This window comes from Vigna angularis, chromosome 8 (genome assembly GCF_016808095.1).
Source record: "Vigna angularis cultivar LongXiaoDou No.4 chromosome 8, ASM1680809v1, whole genome shotgun sequence".
Classification (NCBI taxonomy): Eukaryota; Viridiplantae; Streptophyta; class Magnoliopsida; order Fabales; family Fabaceae; genus Vigna; species Vigna angularis.
In genome coordinates this window covers 1,283,894-1,303,045 of record NC_068977.1, presented here as the reverse complement: position 1 = coordinate 1,303,045, position 19,152 = coordinate 1,283,894, and the positions used below count along the sequence as shown (strand labels likewise).

Genomic DNA, 19,152 nt, shown 5'->3' with positions numbered 1-19,152 from the left:
GGATCGTTAATTCCAATCTTTATACCATTTTGTTTCAATTTTAGTTCTCCCTTCTCAAGTACTTTATGTAAAACATATTATATAAAAAAAAGTTGAAACATTCTTATATAAGGTTTAAAAAAAACATCAAGAGAATGATTGTTTCTTCAAATTTGTACACACTCAATGGGAATTTAATTTTAGTTATTTTAATTTTAGTATTAATGTAAAAATTAACTAATCTTAATTACATTTAAGTTAATATAAATTAAGTAATACATATTATCTCAAGAAAAAAAAAAGGAAAATGAGAAGAATGGAGAAACAGCAACAAGAAAAACCTAGGGAATAAAATTCTCAAGATACGTTTAATTTTTTTTCCTATTACTATAACTTCTTAATGAAAAAAAAAGGGAAAAAAACAAGTGAATAAATAAATAACATAATTTTTTTTTTCTATTAAAGTGTTTTTAATGCGAATATGATTTATATTTTATAAAAATAAATTTAAGCAGACCTAAGTTAAAAAAAGAAGATATGAATTGTCCAATGTATAAAATGGTATGCAATGATTTAGAGGTATATAATTAGTGTGCTTTTTTAATCAATTAAAATTAGGCTGATTTTTTTGTCCTTATGATGTTATAAATTAAATTATTATCTTTTTGTTTTTTTAATTTTATATTGTTTTATATATTTTCATAGAAACTTGTGCTTTTAAAGCAAAACCAAATAATACTAGTGATACAATGGAAATAAATATTCGAATATAACATTTTTACTGAATTATATATTTTTATTTGACAACATTGTATGTATGTAAGTACAATTTCTTTGAGATTATCCATTTAAAATGTCATGAATTTAGCACCATTATATTGTTTATGTAGTCTAGTATTAAATTTATTTTACTTTGACAGAATAACTTTTACTAATTATTAAAATTTATCTAAAGATACCATATAGAAAACACTTCTTAGAATATGGGAATATAAAGTATTCTTCTTTTTAATTAAAAAAGAATCATTATTAGAAAAAGAGAGTAAAAATGAATATATACAAAAATATACATATTACATATATAAAAGAAAAATCTCTGTTAAACTATATACTCAATGTCCAACCAGGTCATTGTAATTTACTTGTTTAGTATGATGAAAAGTCTCTGTTGGAAAATTTCTTGCTCTTCTCGGTTACTATGAGGCAATTTGAATCCATATTGAAGATAAAACTTGATATAACTATCCTTTTCTTTTTGGTAGGTTAGCTGAGGGAATATAAAAAAAAAATGGAATTTTGGGAATCAAGCTTCCAAAATTGTTTCTTCACTTTTGCATGGTCTAATTAAGCTGCATGAACTAGAAGACTGAGAGGGGCTATAAGACACACCAATCTTTTGAAATGTGTTTGATGAGGAGTTATCCATGCTAAAACCCAAAGGAGCTGTTTGACTGAGTAATCTAGAGTTCAAAAATGGAGGTTGTTTTGGTATAGGCACATCCAAATTTGAATTGCTTAACATGCAAGCAACTTGAGCCATGGATGGCCTAAGGGAAGCAGAAGCTTGTGTGCACAGTAATCCAATTTGAAACACCCTTGATGCTTCTCTTTCAGGAAACTCATCTCCCAAGCATGGATCTACAGCTTCAGCCAATCTGTTTGATTGGTAAAGTTTCCAAATCTGGTGCAGAACAACAATCATTCTACATCAGTAATCACAAACAATGAAGTATTTATATGCAGTTGGAACAACAACACTTTCATACTCTATTTGCACTTATCATAGAACATAAGCACTTTTCTGTGTTCTGATTAACTTTCCTAGAAGAATATTTAGAAGAAAAAAAAACAGATAAGTTAATTTGTTTTCTTTTCTTTTCTGAGAAGTATTTCTGAGAAGTTTATGTGAGCAAATTCTAAGTCCTTGAGAGAGCTTATAAAAATAACTTATGATGTATCAGTTAATTACTTTCATTTATTTGAAGAAGTTCATATGAAAGTTAATCATATTTGTTTTTAATCACAAAAACTGTTGAGTTTATCAAGGAGGAGGTTTACTCAAAAGATATGATACCAATAAGATTTGAGTCCAACCACATAAGGAATCGACATCACTCTCTGTTCAAAACCTTAAGATAATAGATCTTCACCTTTATATACTTTTTTATTTCTATCCACTGTGGAACTTAGACTAGCACTTGAAATTCTAACAGAAACAACTTTATACCTTAGCATTAAGATTATAAACACTAGTTCATTCAACAAGGGTTTAATTAATCTTTATGCAGTTTAGGCACTAATCTTACTGTTTGCAAAAGAGAATCAGAATCCTCACGGAAGACATTGTTCTTCCTGCCACTTGCAGTCTCTAGAACAAGCACTCCAAAACTATAAACATCTGCTTTATCTGTAAGTTGTCCTTGAGTAAGATACTCAGGAGCCATGTAACCTCTGCTCCAAGAAATGGACAGAAAAAAAAGAACTGGTGTCACTTAAAACCAAGAAACCCGTTAACAAAATGCATAAAAACTACACAGTTTCAATTATCAGCTCATGCTTTTTTCTTGAATGGTTTCTTTATATGATAACAGTGTTTTCCTATTACAATACATTACATATCATGAAGTGATATGCACATTTGAAAATGTAGGTTTGAACCTTGCATGCATGATGTGATGTGATAAAGTCAAAGACTCACAGTGTTCCAGCAATTCCTGTGCTTAGATGTGTTTTATCAGCACCGAAACACCTTGCAAGACCAAAATCTGCAATCTTGGGGTTGAGATTCTCATCAAGAAGAACATTGCTACTTTTGATGTCTCTATGGATTATTCTTATTTCAGAGCCTCCATGAAGATATGCAAGCCCTTCTGCAATTCCAACAATTATTTCAAACCTCTGCTTCCATTTTAGAATCCTTGTTTTGTCCTTTTCTGCAAAGCAAATTAGTGTATCACCTTACTGAAACTGCACATAAGAATTTGATTTTCTCTTGCCCTTACTTCACTATTTGCATCAAAGAGGTTGATCTTATGAAATCAAAAAAAGGACTAATTCTTATGAAAAACAAAACACCATGTATATGACACTTTCATAAATAAGGGATTAAAAAAGAGATTTTAATTTGAGGGGCAAAAATAATGAACTTGTATGAAATCTCACCCCATCCGCGTAAGAAATTGACATTACTCTCTACTCAAAACCTTAAGACAATGGATTAATGGGTTTTCACCTTTATATAATTCTCTAATTTTTCATTTCTATCGAATGTAGGACTTGGATTCACGGATTCCCAACAAATTAACTAGATATTTAACTCAAGTAAGAAACTAATTGAAAACATAGCACGATATTTTCATTAATAGAGAGAAAGGGTACCAAAAATGAAATGGTCTAAGCTCTTGTTAGGTAGGTATTCATACACAATGAGGCTCTCAGGGCCTTCAATGCTGCAACCCAATAGCTTGACAAGGTTCTTGTGATTTATTCCACTGATTAAATTCACTTCATTGAAGAAATCATCCACCCATTGTCTATTATTGAAGATCAATCTCTTAACAGCAACATCTTTCCCGTTTGGGAGAGTCCCTTTGAACACAGAACCAGCTCCTCCTTGGCCTATTTTTCTTGGAGTGCTAAAATAATCCGTGGCCTTCTCAAGAGTTTCATATTTGTAATTCAAGCTAGAATTCTTCAAATAAGAGGGAATCTCAATGAAGTCTTTTTCTGATTGGATCAGGAGAATATGAAATCCAGCATCAGAAAAATTAACAGACAATCATTCTAAATAGAGAAATGATATATATATATATATATATATATATATATATATATATATATATATATATATATATATATATATGTAATTGTTAAGACAATAGTGTTCTACAGAACTTTACTTTTTCTCTTTTTGGTGAAGGCCACATAGGAGACTAAGAGAGAGAGAACTACAACAACTGCAGCCAAGATTGAGACTGCTGTAATGATGGTTCTTTTTCTAGAAGAATCTGAAAAATGAGAACATGGACAATGGCATCAACATGTGTGTAAAATAAATGACTAATATGAATCTGTCATCTATGAATTAAAATCTAGGAACTGTTATGGTAGTGTCTGAAATGCTGCATTTTTGTCACAATGATAGAATAACAAATTCAACTCCATCTTCTTTCCCTTATCATGTATTCTATAAGCAGTGGAAGTATTGAAAGTGCATGATAGAAGATTTTGATATGAAAACTTCAAACTAGTACAATACAACACTCTTACCATCTCCATCACCATGTTCACCTCCTTGATTGTAGAACTTAACAGTGGAATATCTCAAATAACAGCCAGAATTCAAGGCCCTCCCTTCCTTCTTAGGCAAACACCCTCTAACCTCATTTCCAGCTTTCTTCAAGCAATCACCACACCCTTTTTCTCCAACAGTTTTCCAGCACTGTGCCAAAGCATAAACTCCCTCACCTTCTCCCACTGCAAACCCTCTTCCCTCATTCACTGCCACCCTCACCACATTCTCAACCACTTTCCCAACACTCTTGCCAAACACCACCTCAGCCTCACCAGCCACACCACCATACTGTGTGGTGCAGTTCACTGTATCCCTCAAAGGGTCAGTGTCCTCAGAGTAGAAACTGTAGTTATCATAGCGAAGGAAGCAACCATCAAGGTAAATGTGACCAGAAACGGAAGGCACGCAGCGAGGAAGCTTGGTGCGACTGGCTGCAAAGCACTGAAGACAATCAATATTGGAAAGATCTTGGAAGCACTGTGCCAAACCATAGATCGGAGAGGTTGATGACGGTTCCTCAGAATGAGTGCCCCAGTTGTTTTTGCTCACAAGCTCTTGAAGCCTTCCCATTTCTTTGGTGAAAACAGGGACATAGTTACCACTTGGTGATGCTCTGTGAGTGCCACAGTACAACCCCACTTCAGAGATTCTTGGATCAGACACTGCTGAATGTGAGAAACACAAGAGGGTGGCCACTGCCAAGATAACAACATCAAAAGCTGCAATCTTGCACTGGTTGCTGTGACATTTGAAAGCCATGATGCTTGTTATCAAATCCTTCAAACTGGTTTGGTTATGTTCTTGATTTCCTACTGATTCTTTATATTGCAGAAAAACAAGACTAATAATAATACAGTCACATGTGTCTAATCTTTGATATTGCTGAAAATTATAGACAAATACTACTGATGCTGTCACATTTGCGTAGTTTTGTCCTTATCTTTGATTGATACAGTCACAAATATGGTTGTGATTGATCACTCAGACTTAAAAAATCTTCAAGTTGCAGCTTTTGATTGTTTTTATAAAGCTTTCTTGTTGATGTTCTGCAAGAAATTGTCGAGTCTTCTTCTTGTTGTGTGTTTTCTGATTTTGAGTGAAAGAAAAGGCAATGAGAGAGACAGAGATAGAGAGAGAAAGTTTGCGTGTTTTTGGCACCTTTGACTTTTCCTTGTTCTTGTGTTACTGTCATCGTTTGCTTCAGTTTCTAACATCATCACTGTGACAGCATAGTCACTCGTGGAATGTTCAAACCAAGCACATCAAACATTCATTATTAACAATGGTTTCTAATATATAGTATCCAAGGTTTTAGATTTTCTGACATTTTTTTTGGTAAATTTACTGGGAATTATATAAAATTGTTCAAACAATAAGTAAAATCCATAAGATTTTGCAATTTTTAATAAATTGTAATCAATAATTACGGATATATTTATTTTTTAAAATAATTATGCAATTTTTTAATATTTAATTAGTAATATGACTGTCAAATTTTCTCCCTTTCAACTAAATTTTGCCTATATATATAGGGTCAAGAAAAAGAGATTTTATAGTTTGTGGTAAATAAAATAAGACCATTTGTAAATTTACATAATTATGTGATTATTTTTCAATTGAGATATTGTAAGATTATTTTTTTATATAGAAATGACAAAATTATGTTTTTAATTTGATAGAAAAATTATCTTATTAAAAAATAACTTTAAAAGCATATAGATGAATAGTAAATTATGATTTTTATTTACTAATTTATTTAAATTAAAGTCAAGTACTACTGACAAATTTAATTTAGTTTTTCTTCTAGAAAAAGGGAGAAAAATCGTGTAAAAGCTTTTATGGAGTTGTCAAAGGGAATATTGCACTTTTTTTAAGATATTGATTTGACTCTTCAATACACTTTCGAAGTAAACAGAAATGATTGGTGATGAACCATGATAATTATCTAATACAAACGTGTTTTCTCCTTTTAAATATAAAACATAATTTTTTTTTTGTTTTTTGGCTGTCTTATTTTAATTTTTTTAATTGGTGCTTATATTAATAATTTGAAGTGTCTTTAATTAATTTTATTCATAAATTATAAATGGTCTTTTTCACTACATATTAAAGAATATAGTTTAAAAAACAAAAATTCTATTATTAGTATAAATTGTTTAATGATGTTTTTCGGAAAATAATTCAATTTTAAACAAATTTAATGCTACTGACTTAACTAATTAATCAACTTTATTATGATCATCTTTATTGCAACTGAGGTCAATCTTTTTTGTCAACTATTTATTTTTAGTGTTTTGTTTTGTATGTCAACATGCAATTTTTACAACTTTTGAGAATTATATTCTTATGGAGCAAGTTAACATGCTTTCTAGAATGTTTGAATAGACAAGATTTTAAGAATAAAAATAACATATTTCCATTTTACTCCTTAAAATGTGATTGGATGTTTGACTAATTGCTAAATAGACCTTTTCTTTTGGGCTAATTTTGGATTTGAATTACTCAATAAATATTTCTCACAATTTATATAATTTTATTGGTTAAAAGTTGACCCTAAAAGAAGAAATTGTTTCAATGAAGAATGTGAGTGGACTTGAGTAGAATATACGTAGATTTCTTAAGAAGAATTCAAGCATAACAAAGTCATACATGATAAGTTTGAATAATATTAAAATAAGAATAAAATTATTAACTTTTTTTTTACCACATATAATTTTTGGTTTCACTAAAATAAATTAAGTTTAGCTTTAGTTTATCTGCTTTTGTTTTTCATTTAAATATATCACTTCTGAATCTCAAGTATATTGTAAAGCATTTGAAATATATAAAATAAAAAAAGGTTAAAATTAAAAAAATATATTTTATCTATTAAAGAGTTGATGAATAGTTTCGATTATAAAATTATTTAAAAATAGTTTTGTTATTTTAGATTAACTTAATTTTTTAGTAACTCAACAATAAAGAAGAATGAGAAAATTATTATAATTTTTTCAACAACTGTCTAATTTTTTATGATAAAATGGTATTTAATTAATTTAGTTTTGTTAGGAATTTAAAGATATATTTAGTAAAGATAAAAAAAAAGTTACTCTACAAAAGAAACACATAAATTTACCATTTTAAAGTTTTATATTAAAAATCATCTCAAATCTATTATATTAATTTATTTCAGATTTTATTAATGCTGAATATCTTTGATAATTTATTTTCTCAGAAAACCTTTAAGCTTTAGAAGCTTAACTTTATGTGCATAATAATCCAATTTGAAACACATCAATGGTTGGTGAAGTTTCCTTCTTTTTTAAGGTATCAATGTCTTCTTCACATTAGGATACTGTCAAAGTTTGTGTGTAAATAAAAGAAGAAGAAAAACTTATACTCATAGATAAAAATAAAAAAATAAAATAATATATAAAAATTGATATTGATTCTTTTATTATTTTAAAATGTTATATGAAAAATAATGTTGAATCTCTTATATAATTAAATTTAAATTTATATTATATTTTTTCAATAAATTTCATTTCTGAATAAACCTAACACATATAGAACATAACGTAATTACCTGAAACAAAGCAAAATCTTACATAACATTAAAATTTAAATTGCGTAACATAATTAAAGAACTTAACTAGTTATAGAATTAGTTTTGATAACAAGTTTATACTTTTACTTGTTAAAATAAAAAAGTCACATGAACAATAAATTACAAGCTATGAATGCACAAAAGTTTTCTGACTTTGAAAGCAGTATTTAAATAAGCTGTTGTTTTTGACATTTGTGATTGTTGACTTAATAGTTAATAGTTGACCACATTATACAGAAATAATAATTATATGTTTTGACTGTCGAGTCAGGATTTGGTTACTACTGTTTAATTCGGGTCAAATATTTTAGGATTAATTCAAAGGTTTATTATTATTATTATCCAAATAAAATTGGTATGTCTTTTAGTTGAGTTACATATTTATATGCGTGCGTACTAAAAAATCAAAAAATAATTTATTTGATGTATCAATCAGTTGTAAATGTTGAACATTTTTTTCCTTAAATTACAATCTTTTGTGGACAAGAAAACAATTAAAATAACAATTATCTTGAATTGTTTTTAAAGTTGTGATTCACTGTGGATCTTTTAATTATATTAGTCATTTTCTTGAAATATGAATTTAATTAAGTTATTTTTAATACTTATTTTCTGAAGTCATATTCTTTAAAGACAAGTTTTCGGACTTATTCCAACCTCCCACCAAACTTAACTTTTATATATGATCAATCTCAGTTACGTGCTATCTTGGATCTCTCTCACTATTAAAAATATATATTAGAATTAGAAAATAAATCTTTTGGTCAAAATTGTAACATTAGCTATATGAATTTATTTTAGTTGTGAAGTTTTTAATTTGGTTAAGTCAAACGATTCTTTCAAATAATCACCACTTCACACAACACATGCTACAAGTTTTCTATTTTTCATATAAAAATAAAATTTTCAAATATACCTCTTACTGCAAGTATACTTGTTGAGCGAGACAATTCATTTGAATAAAAAAATATTAATTCTTAAATTTAACCAAGAATAATCAGAATTATAACATTACGTTTATGGATATTTTCTTACAACTAAAATTTGTTATTTATTTCTTTAACTTTTACACCAAAGAAAAAAATCACCTAAACACTCTGACACTGAAATTGCAATGAATGAAATTCACTGCCAATGACCACATCTATTGATAGATAACAGACGTATCAATGTTTTAACACGAAAATCTGCAAATTCTGCTATTGATCAGTAAACTCTAATGATAATACATGGTAAAGGTTAAGAGCATAAGAAAATTTTCTCATCACCAATAAAATTATAACACTGTTCGTGCTTATTAGCCTTTACTCTGATAACATCAATCTATAATATGTTGTGTCAAGGAATTGTAGTTGTTTTTCTTCAATCATGCAGTATCCTGGAACCACGTCCATGCCTTCCGTCGATCACAAAGTTAATCTCTTCTAACTCACCAATTGCAACTGATAAAGAAAAATTTTGGTAAACTAGTTTAATCACTACAGAATTTTGAACCTAAACAGCTGCACCGAAATCATCGTCCCTGCAAGACGAGCATTACCATCACTTTGCCATATATCCAAAACTATTAACCACCTTATATTTGAATATTCCAAGCCATGGCAGGGTAAATATATGGACTCTCATGAACGACCAACAGGGAAGTTATTTATCATCAACTAAAGACAATACAGGAATTCCCTTGCTAGAAAAGCTTGAGCACACCACTCGCATCTCATCGCCTATTTTAAAGTCCCTACTATTATTTTCCTGCACGATAGAACAGTAACAGGTTAGCAAGTGAATTGAATGGCTCATGGTGCAGACAAAAAGACAATACAAAGATGGATTCCTACCTCAAATCGGTACACTCCTCGAACTCCTCCACCCAAATCCAACACAAACCCCTGCGCACGAACTTGATATACTTTAGCAGTTACTATGGTTCCAACTTCAAGATCTTTTGCAGTTACAGAAGCCCTATTTTTAGGTTTTTGTTCACCCCCCTCTTGCTTTTGAAGATCAGATGTTGACTCTTTTTGCATTGAAAGTTTTGTCTTCTTAGCATTAGTATATGGCAAGGGACCTGAATGAGAAGTTGAAGAATCGATAACATCTTGAGATTTACGAGATTTTGATTTCGGTGCAGAATGAATTGCATTTTGAGATGGACGTGATTTTGACTTGCGATCCAATTGGACACCATTATCAACCTGAGGAACTTTGGAAGATTTCTCCTCTTCATCACACTCTGCAGCACTACGTATTACAATTACTGGTACTTGGGAGGTTGGGGATTTTGCTTCACCCGACTCAAGATCACCTAAAGACAACTCAGAAGCAGAATTTTGTTGTTCTTGTACTCTAGACGCATTCCCGTCTGTTTCTTTTGCGGACGTAACAGATCCTTCAGTTACATCATTAGTCTCCAATATTCCAGGACGAGGAAAAGTTGCTTTAAGCGATAATTTGATGTTACCATAAACATCTTGGCCTATGCACATCAAAGAAAGCTTCTGGCCAACAGAGACAACCTCTGAAACTCGGGAAACCTATGTATGCAGTCATTAAAGACAAATTATTACATACAAATTGTTTTGCCTGCTATTAGCAGACCCAACACACGACCCTTAACGACAACCAAAAAAAATAGTTAAAATCATACATACAGGTTCATATGACAACTCAGAAATGTGGAGTAAGCCTTGGTGGCCACCATTAAACTCCACAAAAGCGCCGTATTCTTTTATATTGGTGACAATACCTGTGTAGATACCTCCAACTTCAATTTCACGGCCCACAATAAAATCAACCTGGCAAACAAGAGGATTGAACTTCAGAATGAAAACCATTATGAAATATATGAGGGTGACATTTCACCATTTGTCATTGATATATCCATGACTTAGCATGTATATAAACAAAATGAAGAGCCACATATGACTCCCACCGAGTAGTATATATGAATATATGTAATTAATAATTCTTAAGGAAAGCATTACTTCATGATATTATCAATTTATCAGTGCATCAGCAATTCCTGATATAGGATAGACAATTATCTCACTTGTGACTAAAAGAATAGGACTCCAAACAAAAAGCACGATTGAATAAAAATTAATGGTTCAACAGAATGGAAGAAGTACCTTTTCTAGTACTTTGTCCATTACAGATTGATTCTTAGCAACTACTGTAAGTTCTCCATCGCCTACAGACATCCGTGCACCTGATTGGAGTGCATGATAACATGTTCAGTAAATTTGATCAATCACTCTAAGTATATATATACATACATATATATATATATATATAATACAGCACGCAGAATTCAGTAGAAATCATAAAAGACAAACATGGGACAATATATCAATGTATAGTTTAAAAAGAATTTTTAAAAAACACTGCAATCAGTGACAAGATTAAGAAGGATCAAAGCTCGCAGACCCAAAAACTATGAACAAAATGAATCCTTCTACAGTTATACCTCAAAAAGCATATCAGAAACGGGAAGTATAAGACAACTTCACAATTCAGTCTAAGTGGCAGGGGAGACCAAAGATACTTAAAAGTTAAATTCACCTGTTTCTTCTTCAATTTTTTTCTTTAGAGCGCCCATTGGCCCAATGAGGCGACGAATAGCATCGTTGTTGTACTTTAAAGTGGCTGCATCATCAGAAATAAATTTCAAACTTTGGTACATCATACTTTATCAAGGAAACCTATTAGAAAAGATAAAAATGTCAACCTAGTCGTGGAGAAGTACTGTCATTCTTGTTGCGAGGTATACTAATTTCTTGTTCCATGTGTTCAAGAATGAGAAGACGAGCTTTGTGTGCAGGTTCTAAACATTCACAAACGATATCCAGAGGAATTCCAGCTGGTTTCATATCCAACTGACTAGCAGTAACTCCTTTTCGAGTTCCAGCAATTTTGAAGTCTATGTCACCCAAATGGTCCTCCAAGCCCTTAGAAAAATTAAAAATAACACTTTTGCATGAAATCAATAATCTTTTTTTGTTCAAAATTAATATAGAATAACTGAAACACAAGATTCCATAAAACATAAAGGTAAACGTTGAAATATTTAATATTATTGAAACACATATTTCGATTATCAAAAGTAAGAAACTAGAATGTCACAATGTAACTATATTAAATTATATATTCTTAACAAACATGCAAACAAAATTCATCACTTTTTGAGCATCTTTATTTGAAATTAAAAAACATTTCAACATAAATTAAAAATATAGAAATTGTTCCAAAAAAATTGACACAAGTTATTATTCAAAATGATCACAGAAAGGCCATGAGTAACAACATGAACTTGAAGGTAAGTATAGTTGTTAAATTAATAGAAAGTATACCTTCCAACCAAAATAGCCAGTATATAAAATGATATAGCTCAACAATATATGAAATGATATAACTCAACAAGTTCTGGAATTTACCAGAATATCAGTCAATATGCGATAGTCTGCTATTTTGCCAGTGGATGGATCAAGCTCACTAACAAGACCCACAGAAACCCCAGCAACATGTTCACGTACAGGAATTCCAGCCTCCATCAAAGCCATACTACCTACAGAATGGAAAGATTCACCGTGAATTTTCTCTTTATTTGCCCATGGACATTGGCATGTTACTTGCAGCGGATCAAATTATATTAAATTGCATACTTCTCTATTGTTCTGTGGGTTTGCACATGGTAACAAGTATCGGACTATTCACGATACAAATCAATAAGAATAGCTCGAAGACTTGTTTTTACTCCTGTATTGTGTTCGTATCATACGACTCGATTTTTGAATCGATATCAAATCAAATGAATCTCTCTGAATCACAGCTTGAATCATAACATCCACACAGAGAGATGTCACTCGTCGTGGTACCTCTCATGGCAGGTACTCTTGCTGCAGGTACTCTTGCTGCAGCAACTCTTGCGATGGCACCTCTCACGGTGTAATCCCTCCCATCGATGGGGGAGAAGAAGCTAACAAACCACAGCAGCACCTCTTTTGGTGGCTACTCACGGCAGCGACGGCGACTCTCAGGGCATCAACGTGGCTGCCAAAGGCACAACCTGGCCTTCTAGTGTTGATGAATAAAGACAGATAAGCTAGGGTTTTTAAGTGGGTAAGAAATGAGTCTGGTTTTAACCTAAAACTTTAGCCCATATTTAGTTTAAAACATTTAAAGGGTAATTAGTAAATGATAACTCCCTCTAAAATTACTACTGCACCCAAAAGAAAAATGGTGACTATGGAGACAGTCACTGTACCCATAAAATTGTTTTTTTGGATCAAATATTTATCAACCCAAGTATTTTTTTCTTAACAAAGGAGTTGGGTCATACAATCTAACCCAATCCAACCGTTATAACATTAACTTGATTTATTATTATATAATCACTCTTTTTTAACGTAATTGTTGCTATTAATTACATCTTTACGTGTTTGTATATTTTTTATGTTATACTTTTTAAATGTTTATGAATCTTAACAATACAAAATGATTTGCGATACAAAACATAAGCTCTCTTATACGTGATACGATTTGCAATTCAACTACCATGGTTTGCACACCTAGTAACAAGCTACAACTTACATCGTACATTCATTTTGACTCTCTTTTTCTAACAATGATTTTTTTATTCAAAAAGAAGAATACTTAATGTTTATGAAGCTTAAACATGAATATGGTCATAAAATGGCATTACAAATTCTGATGTCGTGCATTAAAAAAGTGTACCTCCACATACAGTTGCCATTGACGTTGAACCATCTGAAGCCATCACTTCAGAGTTGACACGAATGGTATATGGAAAATCTTCTTTAGGGGGCAAAACAGCAAGAAAAGCTTTCTCAGCAAGAGTTCCTGAAAAAGTAAGACGACAAAAAAGAAACTTGTTAATTAATGACCTTTTTGATTGGCAAAGCTGAAATACAATCACTTCTATTATTAAGAACAATGTCTCTTTCTGGTTTCCAAAATAAGTATCCCTGTTTGGTCAGCCGTTAATTATTTTATCTCAATTGATAATTTTTTGAGACTGTCCTTTCAGCATTGAATGGTAGATTCTGGTGTTTACTATTTCATACACAGACTTTTGGTAATTTCCTCTTTTATTATATAGTAAAATATTTTTAAAGTTTGAGAGAAATCATATAAACAAGAATTTTATTCAGTGTAAAAATGAAGTCAATACAATAGGATGAGAATTAGTTGTGAATAGCTGATCAAGTATTACAGTAGAAATGTAACTACTTCAACTAACTCCCGACCACCTGAACTAACAGAAAATTAGTTAAATGATACATTTGTCAGTAACTACTACCTAACAAATATGCTGAACACTAACTAGAGGTTTAAAACTATACTCCCAACAATTAAATTTAATTTTCTATACCGCACATGATCGTGTTTACATTAAGTAACTCTCTCCACCGCCAATTACCTCTCATCAGTTTACTTTGTCATTCATTCCACCAAACAAAATTGAATATCCATCATCACAAAGGCAGAAAAAACAGATAGGTAGAAAAGATCCAGCAGTCATGGATCTCTCTTGTTCACCCTCAAATAGCAATAGAAAAAGCTTTACCACCAATATCCCAAGATAGGATACCTAATTAAATGCCCAGATAGATAAAATATTCCAATAATAATGTCTTAAAATAAAGATAAAACAGCATATATTTAAGTTAAAGACAATATTAACCATTATCTTTCCAACTGTCTAATTCTTAAACATTATGCACACTAAACTAAATTAGGGGGATATAGTGGCGGAGACCATTCCTAAATTTGTACACTATCTTCCAAAGTGGCAGATAATAGTGAAGGGAGTATAGAACTTCTGAGAAAGACACTTATTTTTTTTTTCTTTCAATAATAAACCTTTCTCATTGTTTAAATTTCAAAGTAGTGTTAAATTAAAACAGCATTTTTCTTTCAAAAAACAAAAACAAGTCCTACTCAATTATGTATTGACATTTTGAAGGGAAACGTTGTACAGAGATTTTAGCTATTTTTCAAATATGGGAGACCACAAGAAACTTTGGATAATATTTATACGTTACTCATTTACCATGACCAACTTCACGCCGGTTTATACCACCATGTTTACCAACTTCATTTATGCAGAATGGTGGAAAACTATAGTGAAGCATAAATCTCTTTGACGGAGGACCGACAACAGACTCCAAGCGTTGAGCATCTGTAGGTGCTCCAAGTGTTACTGTACAAAGAACCTGTCAATGACATCAACTTACACCACAGTAGATAGAACTCGAACTAAAAAAATATACTATTTCGCATCTTCACATATGCCTAACTTTCAACCACCAATAACAAAAAACATAAAATAATATACCTGTGTTTCTCCACGGGAAAATAACGCAGATCCATGCAACAAGGGTATACATCCAGCTTCACAATACAAAGGCCTTACTTCATCTAGTTGTCTTCCATCAACTCTGTTTCCTTCTGCAATAATTCTTTTACGAACCACCTAAAATGATGAATACTTTACTGAGTGCAAATAAAATACCCCTACATTCATTTTCAAGTTTAGAACTAAATATTTTATGACTAAAACATCTCCCTATTTCGTTGGAAACTTTAGAAGATGATGATGAATCAGACCAATAAGATAAATCTTTATTACTTTCTATTTACTCAAACAATAGCCCTAGTGAGTTTCCTTTGATATTTGTTCCCTACTTGTAATCTTAAAATGAAAAAGGTAATAGGCATATTAGTCTCTAAAATTGTAAACTTATCGCAATGCTCCATACCTTCTTCCTTGCGGTATCTACAGCCTTTGATAAGACTTTTAAGCTTTCTTCATCACCTTCTTCTACAAGCACTCTCTTTACATCTTGGGTAATATTGTCCAATGCTTCCCCACGTTCAAACTGGATGAAAATCCATAACAGATAATCCAAATGTAAAATGAAGAAAAAACATCTAACTTTCACAAAACTTATTAAACAAGAGAAAAAGAATAGAACACCTTCCCATAGTAGGAACTTTCACAAAACATATTAAACAAGAAAACAAGAGAAAGAATAGAATACCTTCCCATAGGTAGGATCAGTAAAAACAGCTTTGATAGGTTCCTCTGCTATATTACTAACTTTGTCCATTGTTTTGTCGGACAGCATAGACAATTTGTACTCCTTCTTAGATTTACCAGCTTTAGCAGCAAGTCTGATTTGAGGTTCAATATACTTAATTGCCTGATGAATTACAGCAACCCATCTCAATAACATTCATTTAACAAAAGAATAAACCAAGTAACAAATTTCAAAATCACCTCTAGATGAGCCATCCTTAACCCAGCTTCTAGGTCTTTCTCAGATATCTCACAAGCTTGCACATCAATCATCAAAGTTTTGTCCATTGTACCGGCATACACCAAGTTAAGATCACTCAATTTAAGCTGCAACATCATAATTAGAAGGCAATGAGAACAGAAAAGAATGGGTTAACAGAGATGAACAGAGTCAAACCATTCAAAAAGGCATTAACAAAGTCAAAATCTAACTAAGTTACAAAACAAAGTTCCATCAATAAAAAAAATATTGCATAATCACTTTAAACAACATAATTTGCTCTAAATTACCTCATTCGTGGTAGGATTTACTATAAACTTCCCACATATCCTACCAATTCGAACCATTCCAATGGGACCGCCCCAAGGAATATCTGATAACATTAAAGCAGCTGATGTTGCATTAGCTGCCAACACATCTGGATCATGTTCTCCATCCGAAGAAAGAACACTTGCCGTTACCTAGTAAGTGAAATATTTCTTTTTTATTAGAAAAAACCCATCACAAATAAAAATTAAACAAAAATAGTAAACAATTTAATTAGAAACACGGTTTGATAGTAAATGTCTTTTCCACAAACACGCAGTTACACATTGTCATGTATGGTAAATTAGCTGTTTTTCATATTAACTACTACTGATTCTGATTGGTTCACCGTGTAATAACTTTCACAATGAAAGTGTATAACAATATCACTTTTAATCACTGAAGAAATTTAAAAAAAAAAACAAAGTATCTAAAAATGCAATATATCAATCACTTTAGTCTAAAATTCAAGAAGTCGTACCACTTTAGTGATTATGACTAAATGTCTTCATAACCATTGTTGAGAGATAAGAATACGAAGAAAAAATGAAAAGAACTTCTCCATTAATTGAAAGTAACATATACATCAGTTAATATGTAACTTTATTACAAATGAGCTTCTCTAAATGATTGTTTTCAACGCATGCATAACATTAGCTTATAGTGAACTTTATTTCATCTTTCCCTCTTATTTTCTTCTACAAGTGGTTAGAGAGAAATTTTTTCCAAATAGACCCTATATTAGCAAATGTTTAAAGATCAAAGTAACAAAGAGTGGTTTAGGTTAGGAACTTATCTTCGAGTAACTATTTTATTAATACTGAGTATCCACTCTTTACCTCTTCTTGGGAATATGACCGACAGCCTCCTCCCAACCACATAGTTCCATTTACAAGACTTCAACCTAAAATCTTAGTCTTAGTTAAGGAATCAGAATCCAGTCCCATTAGAAAAGGTAACTTGTTGGTTTGTTTGGAGACCTGTTTCACATAATGTGGACTAATTTTAGTTTCAATGACTAAAGTGACAACATTGAACACTAACAAGAATGGTGTTTTACAATGATTTTTAAGTAGTTGATGTTGCAAAACCTGCCTTAAAAGTTATACTTAGTCGTTATTTCTAATTAGCATACGTTAAAAATTATTCACATTGTACATGCATAACAATTAAACACACAAAAGAGCAAGTACGATAAAATGATAGTAACATGACGCACCTGAACCTCGTGGTAAAATCCAGGAGGAAACAACGGTCGAATTGGCCGGTCAATGATTCGCCCACATAAGAGCTCGCGCTCTTTAGGAGGACCTTCCCTCCGCGTGAACGAGGTCGGAATCACGCCTTGCGCGAACTGCTTCTCTTGATAATCCACCTGTTATCACGAGCGAGGTTTTCATCATGTTTCATCGAGACATTTAACGGAATACTACTTGAGCAAGAGAGAGTAGCAGAGACACTTACAGTGAGAGGTAAGAAATCGCGAACAGCATCACCTTTAGCGGAGACGACGGTGGAGAGAACGTTAGTGTTTTCCATCGTCAAAACGACGGCGCCGTTTGCGAAGCGGGCGAACTTTCCTGTCTCGAGCGTGATCACGCGCGAGCCGATCTCAAATTGCTCCGTGAAGATGTCGAGGTGTTTTGTATTGGTGGTGGTGGTGGTGCCGGCGAAGCCTCGGCGGCCGGAGAAAATGGTGTGAAAACGGAAGGTGCGCCATGTGAGAAAGTGCGGTGGTAGTCTGCGGAGGAGTGGGTTCGCTCTCCTCATTTGGAATGGTGAAGGGAAAAATGAAACGCAGGGCACAACACCAACTCGCTTAACTAAGAGTTATGTAGGGTTTAACAGAAAGCTACGCAGGGCTTAGGAATTTTATCATTTGTTCCCTTAACATAGAGCTATGTTGGGTTTAGGGTTTTTATTATAGGAAATGATATATTAACATTTTTTTTACACAAAGTTGATCATGTACTTTTCTACATTTTTTTTAATTTTTCTAAATATGTTGAAAATGGAGAAATGAAAAACAAGATAATTGAAGCGCGAAGATTTGTTGAGCTTTATTTTGACTTTTTCTCTTTTCTCCTACTCTTCCAATTCTATTTGAGCGAGTCTTTTATTATTATTATTTTGACGTCTTTGCTTCTATTTTCTTTTTCTTTTTCTCCTTACCTCTCCTTATTTCTCACCAAATCAAATGAACACCATATATACTATCCAATCTTCATCCATTATTTTCTTCTATGATCATTCACTCATATTCATAAGCTTCATCATCATTATACATATTGTTTTCCCTATCTCTTTGACTCTTCTTCATCTCATCATTTTCTTCTACTTCCATACATGCAATAGTGTAAAGACTAAAAAGGGGATTTAATCCTAACCTCCTTTGTCACATATTAGTCATTTCCTAGACACAATTTGTTAGAGTCTCTGTCGTCTTCTGATACCAACATCGTCAATAATGACTTATCCAATCGTGTCAGGATGGAGATCTAACAACAGACTCCTTCGCACCATTGTGAGCGCTCTTTACATTTGTTTTTCATTGCCAGCCTCTCATCGAACTGTGCCTTCAATTTTATTCTGCAACTACTTATAACAAGCATAAAGAATTGATAGAGGAAAAGGGCCATGTGTTAAGAGATTAAAAGGTCATATGAATG

General features: G+C 31.9%; 2 protein-coding genes across 4 annotated transcripts; both read right to left on the bottom strand.

The window, feature by feature from the left end:
- Positions 1-984: 984 nt before the first annotated feature.
- Positions 985-5,520, bottom strand: LOC128193668 (cysteine-rich receptor-like protein kinase 42). Of its 3 annotated transcripts, XM_052867720.1 has the most exons (6): positions 4,249-5,514; positions 3,879-3,986; positions 3,358-3,705; positions 2,678-2,912; positions 2,286-2,430; positions 985-1,660 (listed from the first exon to the last, which is right to left on the bottom strand). In XM_052867720.1, the coding sequence occupies exons 1-6, from the start codon at positions 5,030-5,032 to the stop codon at positions 1,283-1,285; spliced, it is 1,998 nt and encodes a 665-aa protein (XP_052723680.1). In that variant the 5' UTR covers positions 5,033-5,514; the 3' UTR covers positions 985-1,282. The 3 variants fall into 3 exon arrangements, with proteins under 3 accessions (XP_052723680.1, XP_052723681.1, XP_052723682.1); XM_052867721.1 differs by lacking the exons at positions 985-1,660; positions 2,286-2,430 and having other exon boundaries at positions 2,674-2,912; positions 4,249-5,518; XM_052867722.1 differs by lacking the exons at positions 985-1,660; positions 2,286-2,430 and having other exon boundaries at positions 2,728-2,912; positions 3,402-3,705; positions 4,249-5,520.
- A 3,437-nt stretch (positions 5,521-8,957) lies between these two features.
- Positions 8,958-18,372, bottom strand: LOC108345944 (polyribonucleotide nucleotidyltransferase 2, mitochondrial). Its single transcript, XM_017584808.2, has 16 exons — positions 17,948-18,372; positions 17,703-17,858; positions 16,468-16,638; positions 16,159-16,284; positions 15,920-16,081; positions 15,638-15,757; positions 15,214-15,351; positions 14,929-15,091; positions 13,590-13,715; positions 12,290-12,420; positions 11,584-11,803; positions 11,418-11,501; positions 10,985-11,064; positions 10,508-10,651; positions 9,695-10,390; positions 8,958-9,608 (listed from the first exon to the last, which is right to left on the bottom strand). The coding sequence occupies exons 1-16, from the start codon at positions 18,251-18,253 to the stop codon at positions 9,504-9,506; spliced, it is 2,928 nt and encodes a 975-aa protein (XP_017440297.1). The 5' UTR covers positions 18,254-18,372; the 3' UTR covers positions 8,958-9,503.
- Positions 18,373-19,152: the final 780 nt, after the last annotated feature.